General features: G+C 24.9%; 2 protein-coding genes across 4 annotated transcripts in view; one reads left to right on the top strand and one right to left on the bottom strand.

The window, feature by feature from the left end:
• LOC107453481 (TAF5-like RNA polymerase II p300/CBP-associated factor-associated factor 65 kDa subunit 5L) overlaps nt 1-15131 on the bottom strand; it is a 28668-nt gene extending 13537 nt beyond the window's left edge. Inside the window, exons 1-7 of one of the 3 annotated variants that reach the window (XM_016070338.4) lie at nt 14834-15123; nt 11520-11599; nt 9913-10031; nt 6690-6819; nt 3047-3110; nt 1017-1071; nt 364-562 (exon numbers count right to left, since the gene is read on the bottom strand). In XM_016070338.4, coding sequence (XP_015925824.3) covers nt 364-562; nt 1017-1071; nt 3047-3110; nt 6690-6819; nt 9913-10031; nt 11520-11599 — 647 coding nt within the window. In that variant the 5' untranslated portion in view covers nt 14834-15123. Of the gene's footprint in view, nt 1-363; nt 563-1016; nt 1072-3046; nt 3111-6689; nt 6820-9912; nt 10032-11519; nt 11600-14833 lie in introns of all 3 variants that reach the window. The other 2 variants (XM_016070340.4, XM_016070339.4) reach the window with 2 other exon arrangements.
• Nucleotides 15132-15309: 178 nt separating this feature from the next.
• Nucleotides 15310-16002, top strand: LOC107453454 (ubiquitin carboxyl-terminal hydrolase isozyme L3). Its single transcript, XM_043046725.3, has one exon. It carries the CDS (start codon nt 15310-15312, stop codon nt 16000-16002), a length of 693 nt encoding a protein of 230 aa, XP_042902659.2.
• Nucleotides 16003-17243: the final 1241 nt, after the last annotated feature.

The following is a 17243-nucleotide window of genomic DNA, read 5'->3' on the forward strand; positions in this document are numbered from 1 at the left end:
TTTAGGTTTAAATATGTTTTAAGAATTCAAGACACAGTTATAAACTATTATGAAATTGTTTCTTTATAAAGCCTAACTTTCCTGGATAGCTAATTAAAAAAGAGGATATTAAGTTTATAAAATAAATGTACAAAAGAAATTTTCCACATAGAAGAAATATTATATGCGATATTGCATTAATAGTAATAAAATAATACGGTGAAAAAGTTGTAGTAAAATATTCTTGTACTGTTTGGTATAAGTTATTAAAATTTTAATGTATGTGAAAAAGCATGTCTTCCCAAAATAAGCTTTTATGTGTAGGTAAAACATAATAATTATGCTTCAATCAAAAGCAATCTCAACAAAGTAAAAGTTATATACCTTTTCTTTTGTGTCAAAATTCTGTAAGTATAACTAATTGGTTTACACAAATTTCCTTTCAAACTTTTTACAACAGATTTGAATTTCATTATTTCTGATTCTACTGAGGAAACATCATATTCAGCTTCATAGCTAGAAGATTTGACAATGTTATCGGACTTCAATTCTTTGCCTTCTTGGATATTTTGCGGAGAATTCACTAGAAAAATTAGTAAACATTAAAATACAATAGTAAATGGTTGGTAACAGTTAAGAGCAAATTGCCTTTTTTCAACTTAAGTATAACCTTAGATGTTTAAAATTACATTAATTTAATTTCGAATGTATGTTGGTATATTCAATTGATTGTGAGTACTTTCAATACAAATTGGTATAAGGATAAAAAAAAATTGTTCTTTCCCTTGAAGCTTCATTAATTTTAACAATGAATATCTTAAATATTACAAGAAATAAAAGGGCAAAGCTATTGAAAATGAAACCAATTTTCCTTAAGAAAATGTTAACACAAATTAAAATACTTAGCTATATATAATACTATGAAAAGGGATAGATGATTTTTGAAAATATGAAATGAAAAATATGAAAGGGTTATTAAAACAAGTAAATGGTGAAAATTTTAAAAACAAGTTCTATGAATGAGCAAATATACTTACCTTTGTTATGAATGTGCAGTCTAACTATAGTGATCAAAATTTGACTCTTTATTTCCTTTATTAAAAAAAGAAGAAGAAAAAAACTATCAGAATGCTTGTCAACTATGGTTATAACTAATAATTCACGTATTTATTATATAATCTCCAAAACCATTCCATGTTCTTTAAAGTAATTTATCAATAGGATTCACACCAGTATGGAGACAATTGTCAGCAAATGTTCTACTAATGTCGCTAAAATCATACGCATGGGCAACAAATTTGTCGTCTTGTAATATCTTTGGAATTGCATCAAATTTCATGCATTTAAAAAAGCAATTGTTGTACTTATTTTATTGTTTCACGCATGGTTTAGAACTCAAATGTGTGGCAGTGACTGAAAGTGTTTGGCACAAAAACTTTTAAAATAAATGTTGAAAGTTCAAATTTGCATGTTGTGTTGTGCTTTGCATTCATGTGCTGGCAATATAGTTGTTCATCTAAAAACTAATATGCTTCGCTCTTTTAGAATTGACTTTTATAATTATTAATTTGAAATTTATAATTTCTGGATAATTAATTTTTAATATAATATTTCGCTAGCTCTTAGCTTCTCTGTTTTTCTCCTTTATTAATTTATTTGGTCTCAGCATTTTAGTCTCTATGTCGAATCTATTTACTAATATTATTATATTATTTTAACTTTTTCACTTAATTTTTTTTTTAAAAATGTTCCATCATTATGTGTTAATGAACCTAATTAGTTATTATAGCTATATGGATAGCTATAATATAGAATATTTTCTGATGTGAATCATAACATGAATTATGTAATTGCGAAGTTTGATTTTTATCCTCAGGTTTGTTGACCATATTAAATTTTTGGTCAACTAAATGAATACTTAGGTGGTCCTGTTAGACCACTACATTTGCACTACTGGTGTGAACCCTATTTATTTATAAGTGTTATTCACTAAAAAATCAGAGGAGCTTTAAAGGTATGAGCCCTGAAAATGTTTGTTGAAATTACAGGCAAAATTATTACACATTATTACTTTCATATCTTCATTGAAACAAACAGCAACATGTCATGTCATGCTACAAAAAGAAAAATTGCATCATTAAAATTGAATTTGTCACTACTTACTTTACTCTTTAAATCCTGCGATCATTTTTGTATTTCTAAATATTGCTAAGAGATGGCGCAACTAGTCCCCCCTATAATTTTCACAGTGATATTTACCGCCTTGAATTGAAATCAAAATCAATTTGTATTTTCGCTTTCATTAGTGTTACCACTGCATGTAAAAAATAGCTATGATAGTTTTGTGATAAATATGATTTTTACGCTTTGATGCTATAGACTGATTGTAAATTTGTTTTAACAGTATGGTTGGAAAATTATTTTCAAAAACATTTTTTACCTAATTTTAATAATTATTATATGCAGATATTTATCTTAAATACCTTAAAGCAATAGACTTAATAAATATGTTATCAAAGAGTATTTTTTTAAGATAAGACTTGGGTGCGCTGCAGGAAAAACTGGAGATCAGTGGATGAGGCATCACATATTTCAGCACCAATAGGTCAAACAAAAAACTGCTTGCTGACAAAAATATTTTGCATTTACGAAATCAGGAGAGAACATATTTTAATTTTCAACAACAAAATAAATGCATTTTTTGGGTCAGAAATTAGAAAAAAATTTGACAGTATTATGGAGATTGGCATTTAACTAGTGAATAGAAAATTAATTTAACAATTTTTTACACAGAACACTAACAATGCAAAAAAGACAATGGAATAAAGAAAATATTTATATAATCGAAGAAAAGAAAATTGAGCTATACCCTTATAGGTATCGCCTTATCTGAGTATCACTCTTATAAAGTATTCAGATAAGAAAAACAGAATAAAAAAACAGCATATTTTTTATAGTTTGAAACTTAAAATAGGTTTTTCTAAACTATTCATCTTCCATAGATAAAGTTTAACTTACATAGACAAAGTTAAATTCAGGAATAAAAATAACAATATAAAATATTTACCTCTAAAAAAGATTTTACTTTAGAAAAGCATTCTTCCGTAGAATTGACAATATACTTGCTTTCACTAAAATACACAAAACAATTAGTGCTATACTATAAACATAAATACAAATATTTACTACAATAAAAAAACAGTTATAAATACAGTAAAAAAACTTATAATTTAATTTTAAATGTATAATTTAATTTAATTTTAATAAAAAAATTCATATAAAGTAAAAAATAAAGTCATTCAAATAAAGTTAAAAATTTAAATAGAAATCTGAAAATAAAAATAATCTTGAAATTTCCAACAGTAAAAATATGCTTCATTTAAATTCTAACAAAATATATTTTTCTTAATAGTTTAATAACCGAAGTTTAATAACATGGGATTGATGTAATTAAAAACCTTTTATAGATGTAACAAGAGAGAATAATAGATAATTAGAACAAAAAAAATTATTAATACAATGACAATGAAATCGACAATTATAGCTCAGTTATTTTTTCTTTCCAAATTAGGATTTTTGTTAACCATAGATTTTAAATTACACAAAGAATAAAAATTGTACAAAAAAATATAATTTAGGAAAATTTACAGCTTTAAAATAAAATATTGATATTATTATGAATATATACAATTAACTTAAAACTATCCTACATTATGTACCATGTGACTATCCACTTAAAGTTTAACATATCATGTACATCTATAAACCTTTCTTGCCTACATTTTCTCTTTTAAATAGGTTTTACTTAATATAACTAAATAGCTTTTTTTTTTATTTTAAAGCAAATTTAAATATGAATAATAAAACAAAAATATACAATTGATAGAAACCAAAAATTAAATATTATAACAAATAGGAGGAAAATTGCGAAGAACCCTTGTGTTGCTAAAAAAAGTAAAAATTTTGAACAGAGTTAACACTGCAAAGAACAAAAAGTAAAGAATTTTATCTGTTACAGGCTGTTTTTTCTGATTATATTCTTAACTGTAAAGGAAATTATTAAATTTTTCCAGAATTATTTTAACATTTAGATTTAATTTAAACAAGATAAAAATTTTACATATAAGGACATTATATTTGCAAATTTTGCTATGTGTATGTGAAATTTAGATGAATTTATGCAATAATAATCTGTGTCAGGGCTCGAAAAACCACCCGTCCTCAGCGGTCAAAAATTCCCCGAGGACAACGAATTTCTCGAATGACGGCCATTTTCTCGTTAATGTTCGTGACACAATTTCAATTTTTGCTATCTTACAAGAGTCTAGTGCCTCACTTTTAAAATGACCCTTTAATCTAGAAATACAGCAACATGCTGCACATGGTGGAATTGATGTTTTCTCTGTCTGGGAGTACTGCAGAGGTTGAAAGGAAATTTTCAGCAATGAACTTACAAAGAAATACAATAGGTACTGGTTTTAAACAAGAAGCGTTAAACGCAATTATGAACATCTACCTAAATGGAAAACCCCTTTCAGATTTCTGTGCAGAAACCTCTTTAAATCATTGGCTTGATTGTGGAACTGGCAAACGTCATATTTGATTCATTTAAAAAACGCAGTACCTTCGGATAAATTGACATTCCAGATAACTTGACCTTTGTCATTTTAATTATCTCATAAAATAAATAAATTATTTCATAAAAGAAATACTAGGTTATTATTAATAACCTAGTATTTCTTTTATTACTGTATAATGTAATCCTAGTAACTACTTATTCATTGTTCAGTTTATATAAATGTTTATAATAAATAAGAGAAAATTATATATTTATTTATATAGAAGCTACGGGTTAGTTTTAAAGGAGGACGGGTACATTATTGGACAAGCCGTTCTCAGGGATGGGTAAATTTTTTTAGTTTTTTCGAGCCCTGGTCTGTGTGTATATTTGTAAAGATAGAGCTGAAGATTCAATCAATTAATTCAAATACTGGGCTAATAATTATTTTAAAGATCAACTAATATCTAGAACAGCAGAAGTTTTACTTAACCAAGAGTTAGTTATGAATTTATATTTTTGCGGGTAAAATTTCTAAATGCAGTTAAAATAAAAATGAAATTATAAAAGCACAATATAATTAATCAACAATTATACAAATGTGAAAAATAAAACTTATAATGGCTGTTTTTAATTAGAGTTTTGTACATTTCTTTCTCACTTTCATTGATTTATGACTAAAATTCAAGTCAAAATAAGTAAATTTTTTAATAAAAATTAGCTATTCTCGCCAATTGCAAAGCAAATGTTAGCCTCTACTGTTCTAAATATTAACAATAAAGCTACCCTTCACTAAGTATTTATTCAACACCAACATGACCATGCCATATTAAAATAGAGAATTTGTTTAATAAATTTAAAAATAACATATTACAAATTCCCAAAAATAAAATCTGCAAATTTGATTGAAGATTTTTAAGTTGATTCAAGTAAGAAATTTTTTAAAATAAAATATTTTTAGTTCAACATTATTTAAGATGAAGTTGTACCTTATTATAAAACATTACAGAGAAAAGTCAACAATGAAAGGCATAGTTAGTACAGTTGATTCAGAATTAAAATCCATGACTGGATAAAACTGGATAAGATGGAAATAAAATTCAACTTCTTCCCTAGATAAATAAAGAGCACCACTATCTAATTCTCTTTTTAAAATTGTGATGATTTACTAGAAACAGTATCTAACTCTGTATCTACAGCCTATCTCATTGTTAGTGCCAACATTTGCACAAGTGCTGCCACATGATCATAAATATATAAAATTAAAACACTTATAATAAATTTATAATTATGCCTTAAAATAAAATTTTAACAAACAAGTTTTAAAAAGTTTAAAATTTCAGTCTAGCATAAAATATTTCCTATTGCATTTTCTAGAAAAATCTAATACCATTTCTTTTAAAGGTAAAATTTTTAAACAAAAAAATTTTAATTTAAGAAAGTTATTTGTTTCATATAGATGATATTTTTATTTTACAATTTCAAAGTTTTCAAATTATGCCCGTAAATATAGGATATGAATTGCATATAATATCTTAACAATTATATTGAAGTAACACTTAAAAGAACTTTGTTAATTTCCAGATGTTACTAATATTATCATGTATAAATGTTTAACTAAATTCAGTAGTTTATTATTAATAGTATATTTACTATATGTAGTGTAGTATCTTAAATTAATACAAATTAATGATATATTAAGTTTAATAAAAATTCTGTGTCAAAGGATTAAACTGAAACTAAGTCTTAAAGCTTAGTCAAAAGATATTTCACAATCATGATAATTATTAATTTGTACAATCTTTTTGAGAAATTAAATGTTAACTTTAAACAGAGGATAAGCAATGCTTTTAACTTATTTTTTTATTGTCACATCTCGTTTTTTGGCTTTTTTATTCATGCTTTCAAAATCAAACAAACATAATAATTTTGAAAATACAAATTTTAAACACAACGAACTAAAAGCGAAAAAAAGGAGTCCAATAACTTATTTTTCACATTTAATGACTATTATACTAGTTTTAGAAACAAATTTAAAAAATCAAGATAAAACATTGACTTAATAAAATACATCATACACTAAAATAAAATAGTTTAGCAAAAAGTACAATTTTAAAAATCAAAAATTGCAATATAACATTAAAATATTTACCAAAACTGCTTGAAATATGTATGATTTTCAAATTCATGAAAGTGTCTGAAATCTTGCAAAGCTTTTAACACACTTGCATAACCAGCAGCATTTGAAAAAAGAGGTGAATATGTCAACAGAAACTGCTGCCCTATGTCAAATGATATTTCATATAATTTAAAATTAAGCAAACAGATACAATTCACTCATGTTATAAAGATAAATACAATATCAAAGAAATTGTTAAAAACAAAAACACTTTGCAGATTATGTTCAAGAAATTAAAATTAAATACACAAGAAATTAATACAAGATGTTTAAAATCATTGCAAATTAAAAACAAAAGTAAAAATTGTACATTTTCAGTTTGACAACACAGTTGTAATTTAGTAATTTTAACTTACATTCTTAATACTTTTTTACAAGGTGTCAATTTTAATCCAAACATAAAAATCAGAACTTACTAAAATCATTTTATTTGAATTCTCTCTAAAATTCTCTCTTTTTTTGACATATACTAACTAAAAAATTTATATTATTTTATGCTTTTTTATAACTTTGTTGTCAACATGCATTTGTACAGAAAAAATAATAATAAAATATTGTCCTTTCACATGAATATATCATATATTAGAACTCTAATCTTTACTTTTACTATGCTATGAATAAAGCAAGATATTTTTTGGTATAATTTTTCTATCATATATTTTGCTTTATTGATTTATATGATCTTTAATTGAGACAGAAATAAAAATAAATCAATCTGTAAAGACATAAAAATGAATCAATTTTGCCTTTTTTCAAAAAATAACTCAATAATTATGGAAATACAATAATTTAGACTAAAATATGTATAAATTATGCTTCTTAGAATGATATAATAATAAAAATTTTAAAAACTTCAATTTTAGATATTTTTCCTCAATTTGATTTCTTATTATTTTTGAAATCTTATTCTTATTAAAAAAAGTTAAAAAATCTTCAGCTAATGAAAATTGTCTATTTTTAAAAAAAATTTCTTTAAAAAAAAGACATGATTGAATTTAACAATGATCAATAAATTAATGAAATAATCATGATTTTGTAACTTCTTAAAAAAATTATTTATTTAAATCTTTTTGAATACGAAATGTGCACAGCAATGTGTGTATGAAAAAAAATAGATAGTAATAGTCACTAAAAATAGTTTTTCTAATTTTATTTTGAATAAAAAAAATTTAACCTCAGATTTAAGACCAATACATATTTTTTCAATTTTAAAAACTAAACTTAATATAACATTCCTAAAATTTAAAAAAAAAAAATACTTTCAATGAATTAAATATTTAGTCATGTGTGACAGATGTAATTGCACTAATTATGTACAAGTGAAATTTCATTATAAGTTTTGGTAAATGTAATTAAAAAAAATTTTAGTAATGAAAAATATAAATAACTAGAACATAAGAGAGAAAAAAATTTGGCATAAAGTAATTGAAGAGATATAAAAAAATAATAAAGTTTAAAAATGCTAAAGAATATTTTGAAAGACACAAAAATTAGTTTCAAAAAAATGATACAGAAATTTATGTTTTCAAGGTTAAATATTAATAAAAAAAATACTGCTATAGTTAAATAAATTTGAATTGTAAAATAACTTTATCACATAATATCACAGTTAATCACAAAGCATTCGCACATATATTGAATAAATAACAAAGCAGTACTTTATTATATGGTGTAATATACTAACTACTAAAAGACTAATGTGTTATTCTTAGCTAAAACTAATATTCCAAATTACAGATATTTATACAACTTAGTCTCAGTTACAAAAACCTAATACTTCCAGTAGCAAATACCTATCAATCTTAATTAACAGAAGAGATGAGTAAAAATTTATAGAAGTATTAATGGAAATTATTCCATAATTATGTAAGTTGAAAAAAATTTAAAATACGTTTTGACTTAAATAGCATGAAAATGTAATATATGTTCAATACATTTATAGAAACTCAGTATTATGAATTACGATAGTCTATGAAGAAACAGAATCCAATCTGTATCACTCATTATAAATCAACTTCTTTGTATTAATTTAAAAAAATTAACCTATAGTTCAGAACTACGCCTCAAATTGATACGAATCTCCATATTAATACAAAGCAGATGAATACAAATTGTTTTGAGACTGCTGATAAATACTACCAGCAGGATGCTAAGTTCGAATAAGTAACTGAGTACTGTAGTAATTGAGAGAGTTAGTACTTTTCTAACTGATACGAGTGGAGCTGTTAGTGACGTTACTAATTGGATTTATTCCCTCTAAATGAATACTAGTACATATTTGGTTCTAATATTTAAAATTGATGCTGTCATCTAGATGATATATTTATAAAATTAGTAAGTTATTTTTCATTTGTTTTAGCATTTTAACTTCTTCACATGTTGAAAATTAATTAATACAAAATGTATTCATTAATTTCAAGATATATTTATTTAAAGTACAAGGTACTTTAGAAAATATTGATGCGATTTATCTTAGTATGTAGGACTCTCTTCAGAATTTAAAGAATAGATGTTCAATAAGAGATATGTGGTTGTTTTATGCCATTAAGGCAAGGGGTGCGATTGTTTTTGTTTTCCCTTAGCGCCATCTATGGCCAAGAATTCGACTTCTGCCACACCCATACATCACACCCGTTTATAGGGTGGACCCGTTCATCCACATATCATAATTTTGACATGGACCAGAGAACGACCAATCTCCAATTCAGTACACCCAGAGGTATAATTTGTTATGGGAACATGTAGGACTTTGTGTTCCCACAGATTTAACATGCACCAACTCCATTTACTACACATTGAGTCTTTGGCCAGCTGAATTTAAACTCCTGTTCTCACGAACATGAGTCCAGCACCTTGCCAACCAGGCTACCCTGGCCCAATGAGACATATTAAAACTAAATTTGATTTCAAATATCTGTTACTGTCCTGCTCACATAAAAATCATTTTCAATGACTTTTACAAATTATATAAAATAAACTGTTCCTCCTAGACAACTACAAATAAAAACAATATTTTAAATATGTAGTAGATATAATGCAAGCTGGATTAAAAATTTAGTAATCTTTGCAAACGAAATGTTATAATATAACAAGATTATAAACAAATTACAATGATAGTGTTATAGGTAATAAAAATTCATTAAAAATCAAAATTCTACAAATTATTTAATTTCCAACAAACAAAAATTAACATTACCTTCATCTACTTTATTATTTTGTAGTAGAGTCATGTAAATGTACACAAAGAAAGGATATAAGTAATTGCTTAGCTCAGATTTTATTGATTCTGGAGAAGTCTTTATAAGTTTTATGAAACTAAGAGGATAAATAAATAAATAAACATTAATGAAAAAAACATCTATAATAATAAAGCAGAATATGTAAGACTAACATTGACAGCTTAACATTTTGTAAATAAGCAGATTTCTTACAATTTTTTACAAATAAAATGTTTGACTTTGAAATTATAATGAATTTTTTATGGAATAAAATAAATATGCCACTAAATAATTATTCCTCAAAAATATTGTAACATTACATTTTGTGCATTATAAGATACATAATATATCTGCACAACTGCTTTAAATTTGAAGCCTTTGACTAAGCATATAACAGTGTTAAACAATAACAACATTTAGTAGAAGGTAGACTTTATAAAGTTCCTAACAACCATAATCTTCGACAATGAAATTAAGATACTTTAACCGAATTGAACACTAGACTAAAAGTGCCATTAAAATATTACTTATTAGTATTAGACATTATAATGCTACTTTATGTACAGTATGGAAGGAAAAAAACACCTATAATAACTTTTGTTCTCGTGATTAAATTTTTGTGGGGGAAAATTCAATCATTTAAACAAATTGATTGAATTCCTCAAGGGGTAAACCTCAAACATGCTAATAAATTTAGTGTTATTAATTATGTTACAGAATCAGACACAAAAACAGATATTTGTAAACAAACATGCCTTTATTAAAAGGATTTTCATTTTTGACTATCCAAATCTGGAAAATTTGATGCCATTAATTTAGTTAGGATAGTAGGCAAAAGTTTCAGGTAATTACTTTCTATTTTACTTGTTGCATTTTTTGGCATATCACCAAAACTAATTGCACTGTTCAAAAAATTCTTGCAATAAATTATGAATCTAAAAATAGTTTCATGAAAAAATAATTTTCATTTAAAATTTTAATGATTATTTTTCATTACTTCATATTTAAAAAAAATTGAATTGAAAGGCATGCATGCTCTATCGTCATTTTAAACATTAATTTTAGATGACAAAATTTAAATGAATCAGTTAAATAGCTTCTGAATAAAAAAAAATTCAAAAAATCGTATTTTAAACTTTTCAATTTTAAAGAAATATTTTACTCATTTCTTTCAAATTTCGTAATTTACATTAAGGTTGGTCTTTAATAAGTGAAAATATGATAATTCGAACCCTGAAATCATCCTGAATAAATAATTTATTCAGGGTGATATCTTTTTTTTCTTACTGCACATTAATAGATAAATCTGCATGAATGCTTTAAGATTTACCGATTTCTTTTAACCTTTTGAAGGCTCATAAAATAGATAAATTGTCATAAATGCTATCATATATATATATACACCATTTTCTTAGTGGTGAAGAATGCTAATCAAAATGTAATTTACATAGCAGGATTGTTAGACATTTAAAAGAAATATATTCAACTAGTTATTACATTACTATGAACAGTTTTATAAAAAGAAATTTTAACAAACTATATAAATTTAATGTATTGTTTCATAATTAAAAAAAAGTATTCTCACTTTTTGAATTCATCATTGGCTGAAGAATAATTAAGTGGTATTTTTAGCCATTGCTTTGCACTTGTCACATTAACAGCCATCTAGGATTTTAACAAAGAAAAATACAAATTTTAAATCGACAACATTATTTTCTATTAAATTATAAAGTTTTTTAAATTAAAAATTATTTAAAATTTTAATGGAAATCATCACGGTAATGAAATTACTAAATCATAATAATGAAAGTACAAATCATAAAAATAAATTTAATTTAAAGAATCAATGGTTTTGCATTAAAAACAATACATAATTAATTTAGTTAAAAGTAAAATTTGATAACTATTAGATTTTGAACAATTGTCGGGATTATAGATGTTTTATTTAAATTCTAAAGTAAATATAATTTTTGTAAAATTATTTCATCTAGTTGTTATTCATGAACTCAAAGAAAATACCCAAATAAATTTATAAATGAAAAATTTTTGTAGAAGGTTTTTACAATTTCTATATAAAAGAATTACATAGGACTTTTAGCAACAACCTTGAAAACAATTATCTTTACAGAAGATATATAAATTTTCAATAGATTACTTTCAGAAACTTAATATGTTTATACCTAAATTTAAAAAAAAAAAAAACAGAAAAAGAAAACTTAATGCACTAAAAAGCAAAAATGCTGCCTACTGATATATCATGACATATTTAATAAAGAGAAAGAAGGGAATATTAACATTTTTTTAAAAAATTCATGGTATATCAGATGTTTGTTAAAGAAAATTATAAAACAAAAATTTCCATCTTCTTTCTTATTTATTGCATTAGTAGAGAGAAGAATATTTCTATAATAGAAAATTTTTTTTAAAAAACTGAATATGCTATTAAAAATGGAATTAAATACAAAAATTTTATTTGCTGACATTTCTATAAATTTTTGAAAGCTTTGTAGCAGTTAAAAAAAAAAAAAAGGACTGTTGATAACAAAAAGATTATGTTCTTTTGACAATAAGCATTTCTGATTGCAGATTAATAAACTTTAATTATGCACATAAAAAGTATCCATCCCAAGAGACTTGTGAAGCCTTAACATTCCACCAAACCTGATTAAAATAGACAGTTAATAATTACATTATAATTTACACCATTTTCAGAGACAAAGTTAAAAATGTCTAAAATCAATTGGCACAATATTTTTGCTCTTTTTTTGTGTGTGAACTGGGGTAGCATCATATATAGTTTATTTGGAACAGGAGATTATTATAAATCATAAAACAATTTAAAAATAAAAAATGGGAAAAACACATTTAAAGAAGCTCAAAGCCTTAGTAGATACATAACAATTATTTTAAGCAACTAAGTTATGTGTATTTAGTTAAGTCAGTCAAACTAGACCACAAGTTATATATGTGTTTTTCCTATTTAATTCCTTCTTTTAACTTAAGATTGCAAAGTTGTGTGAGATAAAGATGAAATAAAAATGACAGAAAAACATTTTCCACCCTAAATATTTTTATTAAAAAATATCTCTTTTAAAGAAATAATATAAAAATATTGTTTAATTAGACAGCTAGCTATCATTTGATTTTCATTTCTGTTATTTCGTAATTTTGAATATAAGTTAATTTGTCAGAAAAAAAAATTCTACTAAGAAAGATTTTGAAAATCATTCTTTTTCTTAATCCCTGTGGCAGAATTTTTTCGGGCTTTCTGCAACAAATTTCCCTATCTCTAATATATTTTGCTTTAAGATACTTTTAATTACAACAATTACGAATTTAAAGTAACGGAAATGTTGTGTTTACAGAAGAAAGCTTTAGAATAAAAATGTATAAAAAAATTTTAATCGTAAAAGTTCTAATACTATATGCAATATTCTCGCATTTTGTAGGCAGAAAAATTGCACTAATTATTTCCTCTTTTGAATTTTGTAAATCATTACACAACTTAAAATTTGTAAATAAATTAAACAATAGTAAATAAAAATCTGTCCATAAATTAAAAATCGTAAAATCCGTGCAGTAACTCCTAAAATAAAGATCATGAATCGCGCAAATAGGATTCTAAAAAAAAGATACTCAAATAAGTGTATGTAAAAACAAAGAAAAAACATCATTTGTAGAGCGAACTATCTTTTAAACTTTCGCTATTTCTGAATTTTTTTTATTTTAGATTATTATTTTGAAATTCTAGCAGAAGCCAGCCATTACAGAATTTTTTTTAAAATCTCAAATTTGAGTGGAAAAATCATAATTATTTCTTTCCTCTCTGATGCACAAGTAAGATCTCTACAAAAAAAAATTCTGCAGAAAAAAATAACAAATTTCGAGAAATTATACGGGGTTCTTAATATTAAAAAATATTCGCCAAAACTATTTTTCAAACACACAATTTAGGAATTTAAAACATTGAAGAAAAAAAAAAAAGTGTTCCCCTCCCCTTAAATCCCACCATGATATCCCAGAGTTCTTTGTTTAGCACATGTATGCATTCCCTTAAAATGTTCATAAAACTATTTTTTTATGGCCTATGAGTAAATATAACAATGCTTCTTTATGCGAACATAACAATTTAATGCATTAATTGAAATAAAATTATAATGCAGCATGTAAGAGCTCAACAATTTTATTTCAACTGCAGCCTTTCATTGCTTTGTATGTTTTTAATTAATATTAGAAAACAAATCAAACAAGCAATTTGGTTGATATGTCCTTTGTATTAACTATTCACTTAGCTTAACCAAATATTATTTTTTTCTTCATTAACAGCTTATAAAACTTTATATTAATTTTATAGCTATTTTATTATGAGCATATTATCAAAAGTAGGCTAAAATAAAGGTACAAAATTAGAAAATTAAGTAAAGTTTGCAGGGAAAAAAAGAAAGAAACTGGATTAAATTATAGTCTCAGGGAAGACTTTCCTATCGTGATCTGTGGCAGAATAATCCCCAAATCTTGGAAACTTCCAGGCAGTGGCCCGCGAGAAACTTAAAAAAATATCACAGAAAGGGACTAACTCGAAAGGTATAACATCTGCATGTTATCTTTTTTTTTTTTTTAAGAATTTGTAAGTTTAAAATCTATTTGGCACCTTGGTGATTGTAGTTAGCGCGACAGATCAAGATACGGAAATATCCCCTCTCTTACATTAATTCACTATTTAAAAAAAAAAAAAAACGTAAATGGCAGAATTTAAAGGAAGTGTCTTTGGTTGTGACAAGCTAGGTATGAGCTTGCTAATCACACACAAAATAATTTATTGAGGATAATTTAAAGACTCAATTGATTTCAATACAGGAGAAGAAAATATCTTATATTGTAACTACTACTAGGATATACCTTATACAGAATAAATAGTAGTAATACGCAGATTAAAAAAGAGAATATTTCAATATCATAGAATTAAACGGCTTTAAAAAGCATCTAGTTTTAAAAAGATACATATTGAGTTATGATTTCAAATCAATCACATAAAGAAATTTCTGTTTTAGTAAATTCAAGAGCCTATGTTACTGAAATCTAACAGATTTTAAAGCGATATTTCATACAACTAAAAGTTTCATTTTAAAAAAAAGAATTGAAAACAACATTAGCCGCGGAAATTTTCTCGCTTTAATGCAACAATTTTCGGCTACCTATTTCTGCCCATATTAAATTCTAAAAATATTCTCGGTCAAATGACATAAACATCTCAACTTAACTAGTGAGAAAAAGTGCCATACTTCACCTTTCATGCAAACAGAAATAAGTAGTCCAAAGCGAATTACTAAATAAGTTTTGAAAAAATAATTTTGTTTCAAAAATTTGGAAATAATATGTCAGATTCTGAATTAAAATGGTCCTCTCTTGAATCTAATCCTGAAGTTTTGAATAGGTTTTTAAGACATTTAGGAGTTTCTAAAGAGTGGGAATTTGTTGATATTTTATCATTTGATTCAGAATATTTACAATTTATTCCAAGACCTGCGATTGCAGTGCTATTTCTTTTTCCAGTCGAAAACATTAAAAAATGTCCTTTCGAGGCTATAAACTCTGAAGTTGACTGTCATGGAAATAGCGTGTACTTTTTAAAGCAAACAATTTTTAATGCATGCGGTACCATAGCATTAATTCATGCATTAGCAAACAACATTAGTGAAATCGGCTTAGATCCAGAATCTGTAATAGGAAAATTTATTGATGAAACTCAAAAGATGACAGTGGAAGAAAGATCTCATTATTTAAAGCAAAATAAAGCTATTAATGAAGCGCATGAAGCTACGGCTTGGGAAGGAGAGGAGAGGCCAAGTTGGTTAAATGATTCTGTTTGTTGCCATCATTACATCACATTATTACAAAGTGATTCTAAGCTATATCAATTAGATGGATTGAAAGAATATCCAGTATCTCATGGACATACATCTGGAGAAACATTTTTGTCAGATGCTGCTGAAATTTGTTCAGAATATATTAAGCAAGATCCTTCAAATATTAAATTTAATGCTATGGCATTAGTCAAGGTTTCCTAATTAATATGATAAAAATTATGTAACACTTTAAAAAAATGTAATTTAATTACATTGTTGTTTATTTAAATTACTTTATGGAATTTTTTTAAAACTTAGAGCATTTACTAAACTTGATTTTTTTTAAATATTTTTTATTATGATTTTTTGGTAGAAAAAATATCTATATTAAATTACTATGAGCATAAGAAGTTATGTTGTAAAACATCATTATTTGAGTTTTTTTTTTTATTAACTTTGTTAAAAATTAACATATTACGCTGAGGAGGTAGACGAAATATTTTATTACTGCAGAAGTGTTTAGATCATGCTATTTCCTACACATATCAATAAAGGTTTGAGGGACCAACAATAAATTACAAATGCAAAATAAGGTTTTTGAACACTGTGCGAAAAAATTTAGTAATAGATTCATAACTTGTGACAGTTACTTGTTATAACTTTAAAGATGTTCAATAAAATTAAACAAAATTTTTATGTTAAAATGTGAAGAAAAAAAAATCTTTTAAAACTGCACAAGATATAAGTAATTAAACTAGTTCTTTTATACTGTGCACGTGTGGGAAAAATTTCTGAAATTTGTAGTGAATCGTATTTGGCAACTCATAAAAAAAAAATTATGTTTTGAATATCATAAAAATTTCAAGCAATTTTCAAAGTTAAAATAGTTTTCGTACTTTTTAAAAGATAGCTCAAAATGATATGGGTAATGATAGCACAATTTCTACTAAAGTATTTTGTATCATGAGACAGAATTTATAACAAATGATAATCCCTTACAGTAAACATTCATACAACAAAATGTGATTCAATAAAAAAAGAAAATAGGTGGAGAACAAAAAAAGGATACTTTTATAGGAGATAATACCAAACGATGCCAGGGTCATTTTTAATAAATCTTGTTTAATAGTCTAAAATGAAATATGTGGAAAACATTGCGGCTTATTTTGAGCTTTTTTTTTATAAAGTATGAAAACTACTTAGAAAATTGCTCAAAACTTTTTAAATTTTCATGATATTCAAATCTGACTTTATTTATTAGTTGCCAAATACAACTCACTACAAAATTAAGAAAAACATATTCGAATTTCTAAAAAAAAAGAAATTTAATTTGCACACACACAGTTTAAAAGAACTACTTTATTTTGCATAGACTTAAACAAATTTTTCGCAAATTTCAAAGAAAAATTTTATATTTAATTTTAATTGTTCTAAAAATTTTGTTTAGTTTTATTTACTATATT

Source organism: Parasteatoda tepidariorum, chromosome 3 (assembly GCF_982258835.1).
Source record: "Parasteatoda tepidariorum strain Cologne lab strain chromosome 3, Ptep-v5.0, whole genome shotgun sequence".
Classification (NCBI taxonomy): domain Eukaryota; kingdom Metazoa; phylum Arthropoda; class Arachnida; order Araneae; family Theridiidae; genus Parasteatoda; species Parasteatoda tepidariorum.

Excerpts from the sequence above, each read along its gene's own strand:
- LOC107453454 (XM_043046725.3), top strand. The coding sequence starts at position 15,310 with ATGTCAGATTCTGAATTAAAATGGTCCTCTCTTGAATCTAATCCTGAA.